Source organism: Giraffa tippelskirchi, chromosome 4 (assembly GCF_054371585.1).
Source record: "Giraffa tippelskirchi isolate mGirTip1 chromosome 4, T2T-mGirTip1v1.2.pri, whole genome shotgun sequence".
In the NCBI taxonomy this organism is placed as follows: Eukaryota; Metazoa; Chordata; class Mammalia; order Artiodactyla; family Giraffidae; genus Giraffa; species Giraffa tippelskirchi.
The window spans coordinates 79,460,736-79,473,881 of NC_137278.1; the positions used below are offsets into that span (position 1 = coordinate 79,460,736).

Genomic DNA, 13,146 nt, shown 5'->3' on the forward strand with positions numbered 1-13,146 from the left:
ATTTAAATTGTATTTAGTGAAAAAGAGCCTATGAAGTAACCAACTTGCTCAGTCTGCCAATTTAAGGTGTTTGACATGAACAAGGTCAGAAGTCTGTTCAGAATCAAGTTTTACCTATGTTATCAGGGGAAGAAATATATTCACTAAAGATTTAATTTAAAAATCTGTATTATTGATGTCTACAAACCTCCATGCCCTGTTCTGTCTTCCCATATAGTCCCCTGAACAACCTCATGATATAGTTGTAATTATTCCACTATTACTGATGAGGAAACTAAGGCATAGATTAATTCATTTGCATGAGTTAATAATTCATTTACAGGCAATTCAGTCCCAAGAGTCCCAGTTCTTAACACAATATTGCTCCCGGTCATAGTAGACATAGCTAATATTCATTTAGCACTTCATATACGCCAGTCTCTGTGTTAAGCATCTTACACGTGTTGTCATGATTTGTTTGCAGCAATCAAATGAGATAAATACCATTTTTATAACCGCTTTACAGAGCACCCTTAGAGTAAGTAACCATAGGTTCAGTAGTAAATGACAGTAAGAATTTTGCAACCTGAGTCCCTTTCTTAAGACAACATTTTAGGAGGTTGTTTTATCCCACCAGTATGGTAGAACCACTCAGAGCCATGGTCATGCTTACAGGGACATGATTAGCCTTAATAGTTCTGTTATTTGTGGAAATAAATTAACATTGGAATAGTTGATAGACTTCCTGGAGAGCCTCCTTCATGACACCTTCAAGATAAAGAAGCCTGAACACAGCCTCTTTCCAGCCTTATACCCACTAGGTGAGTTTTCTATAAACCATAGGCCTCCATTGTGAGACACAAAACTAAAATCCAAACGTATTTATAGGATAGATAGGAGAAAGAAAAATTTCTTCTACCTTCTAGGTTCTTCCAGCTGGTCTAAGAATTAAGTTGATGTGAGGCAGATTGACGGGAGAAAAGACAGGGACGCCTGGTATGCTGCAGTCCATGGGGTCGCAAAGAGTCGGACGCAACTGAAAGACTGAGCTGAACTGAACTTGATATATACGGGGACCCAACATGCATGAGAGGATTAGAGATCCGATATACATTAGAGGGTCAGAGATAGAAAGGTAAAACAAGGTTGTGGGTCATCGTGAGCTAAGGAATGGGATAGGAGCCTAGGGCTTCCAAGGTCAGGAGGATCATTCACAGAACTGAAAGCAGAAGAACAGATGTTGATAGTTAGATACGGACCCTGCCATACAGATAGGGTCACTTAGATAAAATATATCTCTGTGGATAACTTTTTCTGGGAAAAATCCCCAAATTAAATTCTTCTAGGTAGTTAATGGAAGGACAGTAGTTTCTCTTGAATCCACAGGGTCTTGATTGCCTGTAGCTCAAAATAATCCCCATGCAGCAGTAGGGAGGCTCATTCTGAATCCCCACAATAGTATGAAGACATAAGGATTGTTTGCTTAATCTAATGTAAAATAGCAATAAAACATTAGTGATGGAATAGAAGTATGGTAAATAAAAATAAAAAATATCATCAGTTCATTAATTATTGATTTATTTTAGTTATATTCAAGAAAATTCCTGGTATCTTGTCTTTTAGAATATTTGATACAAATGCATGCAGAGATTGATCTGCCATTCCATCTTCTTTGACTTTGAAGAAAAGGAGGGCAGGGAGGAAAAGAGAGAGAGGATATGAATTAGAGACCTTTGGAAAACTCAGCTTTATTTCTTGGCGTTCTGTTTTTTAAAGCTGACGTCTTTAGAATAGGGATTCCCTGAGAGCTCAGTTGGTAAAGAATCCACCTGCAATGCAGGAGACCCAGTTTAATTCCTGGGTCAGGAAGATCCGATGTAGAAGGGATAGGCTACCCACTCCAGTATTCTTGGGCTTTCCTTGTGGCCCAGCTGATAAAGAATCCACCTGCAATGTGGGAAACCTGGGTTCGATCCCTGGAGAAGGGAAAGGCTACCCACTCCAGTATTCTGGCCTTGAGAAGTCCATGGACTGTATTGTCCATGGGGTCACAAAGAGTCGGACACAAATGAGCAACTTTCACTTTTATACTTTGTTTTGATTAGAATGCTTTCGGCATATTCTAGCTGCTTGAGATCTTTCCACTGCTTTCCAGGGAAACTCTTTAATTTGAGCAGAGAATCTTGACAAAAGAGGAAGGACCAAAGGTATAAATAATCTCTGGAAAGAGTCTAATGACAAACCCAAGAATGCTGAAAAAATTCAAGATGAAGAGAGCTTTGGAAAAAGGTTGGGAAACCAACTGTGTCTTTGAAATTCAACAGCTGCCAATTTCATCTAATTTCAAATTCTTATAAAGGGCAGTGGCAAATTAAGGACTTAACAGAAGTTTCTAAAACTGAACTAAAATGTTTATGTGTTCAGTTTGTAGAAAAGATACTCGATGCCCCAAAGTACTCTTAACATTATCCTCAACTTTGAGGAATTTGTTAAAACAACTTTTTCAAGAGAAGTTGACATTTTTCATTCCTGTTAAGGAATGCAGTCAAGATCTCAGATTACAAACAGTCCTAACAAGTTAAGGCATCAGTTTAAAGTTGGTAAGAATCTTCCATCATTTTGTTAAAAGTCCCTCTCTGATGGAACTTGTATAATGTCAATAGTGTTAAACAAACAAACAAACAAAACACTAGACTAAGATCCATTTTAGTGTATTTCAACATGGTACCCAATGCTTTATCCACTTTGTTTTTCACTAAATTGACAAATTGTCTCAATGTCTCCAGTGCACACGGAGGTAACAAACTCAGGATCCTTATTACTTTATCCTTCTTAAGACTGAAGTGTACTACCTGCAGGGGAATAAAAATGGGAAAGTATAAATTTTATACATCACAAAATTATGGACATTTTTAATACATCCATATTATTTTCTTTTAGCAAACTTAACTCTTGTGATTTCCACATTAGCCTATCATCATAGGATAGAAGCTTGTGGGGGAGGGAGTTGGATTCTAGAAGTCCTAGCTTATTATTTATTGAAACAACAATTCTAGGATCCCTGCAGTCTCTTTCAAATGGTCAACCAGCATGTCTTCTAGGGACTGGAAGGTAGGTCTGAAACTAACAATAGATTGCTAAAAAGAGAGAGATAAAAAAGAATCACACTTGTTCCTGTTTTGCATCTGAACAAATGAGTTGGTTGCCATTCAGATTCAAAAGCAAACAGAGGAAAATAGAATAGAGCAAGGTTCTGCTGGAAAAGCCCCTGCTCCAGCGCTCTGTGAAACTGCCCTGGAATCTCCTGAGAACAGCAGGATTTTAGCTATCCCTGCCCCTTGCTCTGCTTGAAGCAATGATTTCAAACACCACTTGATAATGCAAAGAGATCAGTGCAGGGATGACAAGGCCTCCTGGAGAATTACTTTGGTTTAGCTACTTTAGCACCTCTCTTCTTTGGAGTCTATTTAAATTAAAGAATAGCACCCATCCGGGTTTGCCAGGCTCTGCTTCATAGCAGGAGCTCCAGGAAAAGTATAACTTCAGCCCCCTTTGTGTATCTAGCTACCCTGGTGAGGAGACACTTGTTAGGACTGGGGAGGTAACAAGTTACTTTTCTTTTTATTGAATTATGGTTGATTTACAAAGTTGTGTTTATTTCAGGTGTATACCAAAATGAATCAGTTATTTAGATACATACACATTCATATATGGCTTTCCAGGTAGCTCAGTGGTAAAGAGTCTGCCTGCAATGCAGAAGACCCAGGTTCGATCACTGGTTCAGGAAGATCTGGAGGAGGACATGGCAACCCACTCCACTTTTCTTGCCTGGAGAATCCCATGGACAGAGGAGCCTGGCAGGCTACAGTCCATAGGGTCGCAAAGAGTTGGACATGACTGAAGCAACTTAGCATGCACATTTATATGCATATATGCAGATTATTTACCACTGAGCCACCAGGGAAACCCTCCATTGAGAATTTTCTGAAACCCACCTCTACCATCTGCCAACTGCTCCTTTGGGTGACTGGTTGAAGGAGAAAGTTAAGAACTATAAAGTAAACCACTCCATTTCAACTAATCATAACTCTTCCTAACATGTTATAGTCCTTTGCAAAATGATTTTGCATGCATTATATTATTTGATCATTGCAGCCACCTGTGAAGTTTATTATCCACTATTGATGAATGATGACACCATTTATGTGATCATCATAACACTAAATATTACAGTCACTGTGAAGTGAGTTTCCTTGTCCCCATTTGACAGATGATAATACTAATGTCTAGAAAGATGCCAGAACTGGTCCACAGATCTCAGCTAGAAAGTGGCAGAGTCAAGATAAAAATCCAGGGTAATCTGACTCCCAGTTTGGTGCCCTTGACAGTTCAACAAAGGAAACAATAAATTTAAGTCATGATCTAGTCCCTCTTCTGTGATCAGGTGAAGTCAGGGCAAAGAGTTCCTCACCAATAATCTGAAAATGATGTAAAAACGTTATTAGAAATAATATGAAAAGCAGTCTGTTCTTATCCTATTTGGAATGTTAATTGGAGGGAGAATTGATTAGTGTCACTTACGGAAAATGTTGAGAAGATATGTGTGGGTCTTCTCTGACTGCCCCTTTCTTTCCCTAACTCCAAATCCCTAAGCAACTCACAAAGTCAACTGTTGAAGGCGGAAAAAAAAAGTTTAAAATGGGCAAGGAATTTAAGCCAAGTGATACAAAGGCAACCCATAGCAAGCATATCTTTCCTTGTTGGTAGAGAGAAATCAATGCCAACAAGAGCACTGGATAAAGCCCTAGGTGATGTGAAGAGAGCTGTTGGCTTTGCAAGGGCAGCAGGCATAATCCTTGACTGAGATTTTTCCTTTCCTTTTAAATGAATGCTATGACGGAAATGCTGTTTCTGATTTTTTTCTCAAGACTTTATATTTAGAGGGAAAGAAACCGGCCAAAGAAGTCAGGCCCGAGGTAACATCCACCAGAAATGCTGTCAAAGCATGACATCAATAGCCCTTGACCCTGGAGGAGGGAGCAAGCATTCTGCCTGGGGAGAGGGATGGAATGAAGGGTGGCTGAGCTGGCAGACACAGCGAGAACACAGCTTTGATGCAAATGGTCTTCACTGTCCCATGGCCATGCAGCACCCTAGATCCCTGTTTGGCAGACTCACAAAATGTGAAACTTCTAACTGAAAATTCACCCCAAACATGCTCACAGCCTTTTCTTACCCTAAAAAACAGTCTTTTCTAGATCATGATTTTATCCTGAAGCTTGTTTTCTGTTGTTGTCATGTTTTGTAATAACAGCTTTATTGAGATACGATTCATATACAAGAGAATTCACTGATTTAACATGCAATTCAGAGGGCTTTAATATATTCTCAGAATTGTGCCACCATGGCTGTAATCTACTTTAGAATTTTTTCAATACCCCCAAATGAAATCCCATGCTCATTAGCAGTCACCTGCCATTTATTCCCCAACCCTCAGCCCTGAGGCAACCACCAATCTACTTTCTGTCTCTATGGATTTGCCTATTCTACTTTCACATAAATAGAATCATACAATGTCTGAACTTTTGTGTCTGGTTTCTTTCACTTAGCATAATGCTTACAAGCTTTATCCATGTCAAAGTGTAGGGGAGGAAATATAATTTTCCCTCTGCCATTTAGAGTTCTTGGCTGAGACCATGTAATAAAAGACAGATTAGCAAGAGAAAAACAAACAATTTTATTAACATATGTACATGGGAGATACCCAGGGAGAAATGAGTCATTCTCTGAGGTGGCTTAAAGACAGTCTTAAATACTATCTTCCTAGGAAAATGGGAAGGGGATTTTAAGCTTCTAGGGGAGAGTACATAATTATTAGAAAAAAATGAATGGGCCCTTAGAAGAAAAGATGGAAGATAAGTGATGTCCACTTCTAGTCTCCTTTCTGGTGATGAGTCAGTTTCCCTGGTTGATGAAGCGTCTGTCTTTAGGCAGATAGGGTTTCAGAGAAGTATCTCCCTGTATTGGCTATTTTTAGGTGCCCTCAGTTCAAAATGGGCTTCCCTGCTGCTTCAGCGTTAAAGAACCCACCTGCCAATGCAGGAGACATAGGTACGATCCCTGGTTGAGAAGATCCCCTGGAGAAAGAAATAGCAACCCACTCTAGCATCCTTGCCTGGGCAATCCTGTGGACAGAGGAACCTGGTGGGCTACAAAGAGTCAGATGCGACTTAAGGACTAAAAACCAATAACAAGCTCAAAATAATCAGTATACCAAAGCAGTATGTTTTAGGGTGGCATATTATGCTACCTGTTAGTAGTATGTATCAGAATTCTGAACCTTTTAATTGCTGAATAATATTCCATTGTGTGGATATATCACATTTTGTTATCCAGTCATCAGCCGACACACATTTAAGTTGTTTCCAACTTTTAGCTATTGTTAATAATTCTGCAGTGAATATTCATGTACAAGTCTTTGTGTGGACATATTTTTTTCAATCTCTTGAGTTCCACCTCAAAATAGAATTGCTGGGTCATATAATAACGGTATTTTTAAACTTTTGAGGAACATCCAGACTTTTCCAAAGCTTCTATACCATTTTACATTCCCACCAGCAGTGTAAAAGAGTTCCAATTCTTGTCCATTCTCCATAACACTTAGTGTTATCTGTCTTTTTGATTATAGCTATCTTCATGAGAGTGAAGTTGTATCTCATTGTGCTTTTGATTTGTGTCTTCCTAATGACAAATGATGTTAAGTATCTTCTCATGTGCTTGCTGGCCACGGGTTTACCTTCTTTGGAGAACTGTTTGTTCAGATCCTTTGCCCATTTTAAGTTGATTTTTTTGTCATTTTGAATAATAGGAGTTTATCCTAAAGCTTTTAACATCAGATGGACTAGAGAGTCAGTTGCAAATTTGTCTTACCTGATGACACCACTCTGTGGTCAGAGAAATGACCAGATCTTTTCCCTTCAGATGTGGTTGGTCCTGAGACTTCTTTCTTGAGTCTGAGTATGGTGGCTTCCAAGTGGAAAGTTTTCAGTTCCATGGACATGGCCTTTCACTGACGTGGCTCAAGGCTGAGAGAAGGCACTGACATGGCACAGAAGGCATTCCTGTCTTCTGTTTCAGTTGAAACCCTTAGTATTTCTATTCTCCAAATGAACCTCTGTTGTATTAAAACCTAGCACCAGAGTCCTTATCTCTCTAGGAAGGAAATCACTGTGAATGAGTATAAACTCTACTGCCCAGAGGTTTAAGGTATTTTCTCATCTATTACTATTATGGTGGCTTGTGGAGACCAGTATTTCCTGAGAGGAGGACACAACAACTTTACATTCTCTATATAATCCAGAAAAGAACACTGGTGAAGGACAAAGTTAAATGTTTTTCCCATGCTTCAGCCTAGATTTCTAAATTAGATCTAAAATTTACTTTTGACCTTCCCTTCCTCACAGTGCTGCCTGTGTGTGCACGCCAAGTTGCTTCAGTCGTGCATGACTCTGTGTGACCCTGTGGACTGTAGCCTGCCAGGCAAAAATACTAGAGTAGGTTGCTTTGCCCTCCTCCAGGGGATTTTCCCAACCCAGGGATTGAACCCTTTGTCTTATATCTCCCGTATTGGGTTCTTTACCATTAGCACCACTTGGGAAGCCCCACAATGCTACCTTTTCCTTATTTAATATATTCTTTTAAGCATCAGGACACACATGCTGATTCTTTGTTAGTCAGCTCCTAGCCCCAGTTACATTATTAGAATTCCCTGAAAACTTTTTAAAACTGTATTCATGCTGAGACCCCTCAACTTTAGAGTCTCATCATCTCACTGATCTGGAGTGGGCCCAGCCTAAGCATTTAGAGTTTTCAGTTTGAATATGCAGACAGTTTCAAAACACAAGCCCAACTATCACTAGCCTCTTCATTTATTATGAGACTTTAGAACGCTTTTTCCTGTCTAGATCAGCACTTCTCAAACTTTTACTTGCATTGGTGTCCTCTGGGGGTCTTGATAAAATGCAGATCTGATTTGGTGGATCTGGGTCAGGCCCCAAAACTCTGCATTTCCAACAAGCCCCTCAGTGAAGCCAAGGCTGCTGGTTGGCTGCTCACATTCCTCAGAGTTGGGGAGCCCCTCTGTGTTTGTGGCATTTTTCAATTAATCCTGATAGGATCTTTATCACCTCAAGGATTTAACTTTTTAATACAGCCATGATCCAATATAATATGTACTGCTTTCCTTTTAAAAATAAAAGTAAAAATCTATTGCTGCTCATCTAGGCAGTCTTTCTTAACATAAAGATTAAGCAATAAACCTCTGTATTAATTCAAGGTAATTGTTTAGATCTTTTAAAGTCGTCATAAAAATACTGCACAGCTCAATGAACAAGGACCTTGTAGGTCATGTACCTGAAAGATACTTGTCTGTGGATCCAGTCACAGAGTTTGTGACCTTGGAAGGTACTTTACTTCTCAGTCATTGTTTCCTCTGAATTGTTAAATGGTAGAAGTTACTTCCAGGCCTGCTAGAAAGATGGGTGAACTAAGAAATGCAAAATGCCCATCAGTTTGTTGACCTCTGAGTTAAAGAGAGGTTAAATCTTTAAGAAAATCTTTTTTAAAGAGATATTGCAGTACCTATATTTGTGAAATCCTCAGTAAAATGTTTTTATTTTATGAGGATTTAGAAAGATTCTCTTCTTTTTCATCCTCCAACTCATCTTTTCTTGCTTCTCCCAACTTCAAGAGTAATCTCAGGGAGAAGAAAGCACAGAAGGACAGATTGAAGCTGAAATTTGAAAGAAAGCTGATTCAAATTTAGCTTAATAATGAGATATTAGTATTTTGAAGAGATTTAATGACTCTTGCTAATAACACCATCTCTTTCTCTTCTTTCTCATAGTTTGCCTGAGTCACCAGCTGATATAAGAACTCCTTACTAGGATGCTTGAAGGAATTTGGGTCCTTTGAAACCCATCAGATAAGAGAAAGACTGAGAAATAAAATATAGATGTGGCTTTAGTATCATCAAAGGAAAGGCAAAAGTCAAAGGAACGACCTGTATTTTTCCACTAAATAATTTGATCTTTCTTAACCAAATGCTTTTTTTTTTCTAGAAATGGAACCAAAGTGTATCTCCATAAATATTTTGGCCATCCTGAGAAATTATTTAATGTTTTAATGATATCATAAGATTTGTAACTGTGTTGCTAGTTTCCAGGAAACATAATTTTTTATAGTATACTCTTCAACTTTAGAGTGATGTAAAAAAATCAAGTGAGAAATTCTCCTTACCTTCTTCATCATGATTAGGGTAGCTGAAAATTGCGTGACACAATTTTTCTGTTTGTTCCTTATCAGTGTAAAAATAGTGCAGGCGTTGTTGTTGGATGAAAGGCTGGATCTCCCGAACTATTCCAATTTTGTTTTGGTTAACTTGCTGATTTAAAGAAATAATAACATGAGTATAATGATATATGTATAAGTGAATCAATCCATCCTAAACGAGATCAATCCTGTGTGTTCATTGGAAAGACTGATGTTGAAGCTGAAACTCCAATACTTTGGCCACCTCATATGAAGAGTTGACTCATTGGAAAAGACCCTAATGCTGGGTAGGATTGGAGGCAGGAGGAGAAGGGGACGACAGAGGATGAGATGGTTGGATGGCATCACCGACTCGATGGACATGGATTTGGGTGGACTCCGGGAGTTGGTGATGGACAGAGAGGCCTGGTGTGCTGCAATTCATGGGGTCGCAAAGAGTCGGACATGACTGAGCAACTGAACTGAACTGAACTGATATAAGTGAATCACTTTGGTGTACACTTGAAACTAACATAACACTGTAGATTAACTATACTTCAAAAAAAGAAAGAATAACAGCTATCTGACTGCTTCCCAGGAGAAGGCAATGGCACCCCACTCCAGTACTCTTGCCTGGAAAATCCCAGGGATGGGGGAGCCTGGTGGGCAGCCGTCTATGGGGTTGCACAGAGTAGGACATGACTGAAGTGACTTAGCAGCAGCAGCATAGCCAACATAAATCTATGTTCTCAGAGACAGAGTCTTGTTGCAGTGCAAAAGCCCTGTGAATATGGGATTGGTGTGGCAATGGGTAAATTGAAGGACCTCTAAGATCATTCAATCCTTGAGATTTAATTTCCACTGCAGAACTGTGAGGAGCAGAGAGAGGTGTTCTTCTGCTGATTATCAAGCTAAAAGTGGAACTGCGGTTTTCACCAAACCAACCCCATCTATTTACTTCGCCCATGCTGAAAGAAGTGGCCAGTCTTTCGTGACTTAGGTTCTGGAAAGTGAGCCAAAGACATGCCAAGGATATGATCCTTTAAAATTTACATGGGTTAGTTGAACCTCTCTACCTTTGTTAGGGGGCTTCCCATGTGGCGCTAATGATAAAGAACCTGCCTACCAATGCGGGAGGCACAGGAGATTTAGGTTCTATCCCTGGGTTGGGAAGATTCCCTGGAGGAGGGCACAGCAACCCACTCCAGTATTCTTGCCTTGGGGAATCCCACAAACAGAGGAGCCTGGGGAGCTGCAGTCCGTAAGGTCGCACAGAGTCAAAAACGACTGAAGTGACTTAACATTCATGCACCTTTGCTAGGGGCAGAAATAGTTTTGTTCTAAAGCAAAAGATGAATATTACCAATCTCTTCTGGTTTTTGCCTCTCTTGATTCAGAGGACTAATACATATTGATTTCTTTATCTTGCCTCTTTAAATTGACTGAATTTTCCTTTAATAATCAAGTTTCCTATTAATAGCTGTACTGAGCAAGAGGAGTAAAATCAATATGTGATCTAATGGCTGCTCCTGTCAGGGGCACTATTGATTGTATTACTAATGATTTTGAAATGATATACCATTATGCAAATCCCATCTATTTTAGGTGCCTTTGCCAGGCACCCGCAGAAGTACTGTTTTCTTTTCCTTCATAGTTGATCTTCCAGTGTCACAGTTATCAAGTACTGAAACATTTTCTAAGGATTATAATCCCAGTGACTAGTGATACTCTATTGATAAATTTTAAATGTTTATTATACAAATGAATGGGGTGAGACATTGTGTTTTTCACACTGATCAGCTACTCAGAATGTAGAAAATAAACCTATCACAGCAATAGCAGATTAAATTCACCAAAGATCAGAAACACTATGTTACTTGGGTTTTTCTGTTTATTTATGAATAAGTGGTCATGTTGCCCTTTGGGAATGAAACTAGGAGGCCCTCCTAAATAAATGCTTACCCTAATAGAAAGACCACTCCAAGCATCTCCACTATGCTTTATTTCTATAATAATGCATGAGATCTGAGATGGGTTGGGAGTACAGGATAGAAAAAAACAAGTCAAATGTTTTTATGTAATATAAGCAAGAGCATTGCAACATGCACTCTACCATGAAGTGTCTTGATTAGGGGCCATTAGGTCCAAAAGACAGTAGCAGGACCCTTCTAATGCCCACCAGCATTTCCCCACACACGATCATATGATGCTGATGGCTTTAGCAGCGATGTTCAAGTATAGGTTATGATTACAAGGCAGTAAGATGGAAATTAAAACCTAAAATGCATAATTTGGATGACAAATAAGGTAGATGTTTGGCAGTTTTTTGAAGAATAAATTTGATCTCACTTACCAAATTCATTGTAAAATTAAAAACACATGTATCATCAATTCCTATATCTTCTTGTGCTTTCTCTAGTATTTTGTATTTTTTTGGATATTGAGGAATGATCAGATACCCTGGTATAGTCAGAGCAGGCTGGTTATAGATATAAAGTAAATTGGTGAATTCCAAAACATAGTTCTGGAAGTTAGGAATTGTTCACTATATATATATATATATATATATATATATATATATATATATATACACATGGCTGGACTTTTGTCAGACTGTTGGTAGTTTTACAAATATCTAACTGCTCTTTAAAAATGATATTGCTTTAGTCATTGACAGCTGCTCACCTAGCCTTACTATTTTAGTCTTTGAAGACAGAACTGAGATAGAAAGGCACTATCATGTGTTCTAATTCCTTAGCAGTGAGCCTTTGTGATATGAGTGTTATGGGGGATGTTCTTTAGGTAAGGAGCAGGGAGCAGGTTATGAGGCTCTTTAGAATCAGAAACAGTCATTTGTTCTCACTTAGCATTAGAGGCTGGGAAATTCAGAGAATTAAAAGCAACTTCTACCTTTATTCTCCTTCATATGAGAAAAGAAGGCTGTGTAGGTCTAAATGAAACTTGAGAGCTTTGATCAATAATCAAAAAAAGAGAGAGAGATCTTTATAGAAAACCTGGAAAATTCCACCAAAACTAAATAATGTGCATGACATTAAAACTGTATGTCTTTGAAAACTCACCATTTTTAAACCTTTAGTCAGAAATATTCTTGGCCCATGTTACTGAACAAAAGATATTTTCAAGAACAAACGCGTGTTTGTGGGCTCTGAGTAAGTTGTAATAAATGAAGTGATTAAACCCTTATTAATTAGAAGGTAACACTAGATTTCTTTTCAGAATCATCAAGACTTAGAGGAGGTTGAGATTTGCATAATATTTGCATTTGTCATACCTGCCTGTCAATCACAACCATAAGACAGCAAGGCGAAAAGTGCTAAAGGATCGATTACAGGAAGAATTCTTAATGAAATGTCTCGATGTATCCATGGAGTTTGCAAGGAGGGTAAAGAGTGTATTTTGTCAAAGTTGAAACTCAACTTCGGGAGGGAAGAAAATAGAACATCACTCCCCACCCCCACTTTAGCGGCTTTCATCTTTAGAGAGACAAAACACAACTTCCCCTTGTGATCTAGGTGGAAAATCTGACTGACTTGAAAATGAGTTTGACTCTAGAACATTGGGTGGGCTAAGATATTTTATTTTGTGATCCTTTTATATATATATTATTTTAATAAAATTTTATGATAAAAATGTTTGGAAGTACAGTAAAGCAAAATGAAAGCCTCACAAAAATGATCCTCATCCCTGTTATGAACAGAGACTACCTCTTTTGATGTGGTTTACTGATTTTTATGCGGTTTACTGATTTGCATCACAGGAGTGAATTCCATAGCTCAGACAGTCCTATGGTTAAAGTATTTACTTATAAATATATTTTTCTTTTCTTATTATTGTGAT

General features: G+C 38.6%; 1 protein-coding gene across 8 annotated transcripts in view; it reads left to right on the forward strand.

Annotated features, from left to right (window-relative positions):
- Positions 1–13,146, forward strand: part of SLC8A1 (solute carrier family 8 member A1) — a 384,185-nt gene that overhangs the window by 281,072 nt on the left and 89,967 nt on the right. For 2 of the 8 annotated variants that reach the window (XM_081483166.1, XM_081483164.1), the window contains one exon: positions 12,526–12,691. The exons of 5 other annotated variants lie outside the window; for them this stretch is intronic. Coding sequence is in view for 1 of the 3 variants with exons in the window: in XM_081483160.1 (XP_081339286.1) it covers positions 12,658–12,713 (56 nt within the window). In the remaining 2 variants the exon portion in view is untranslated. Of the gene's footprint in view, positions 1–12,525; positions 12,714–13,146 lie in introns of those variants that run through there. One more of the 8 variants, XM_081483160.1, reaches the window with a different exon arrangement.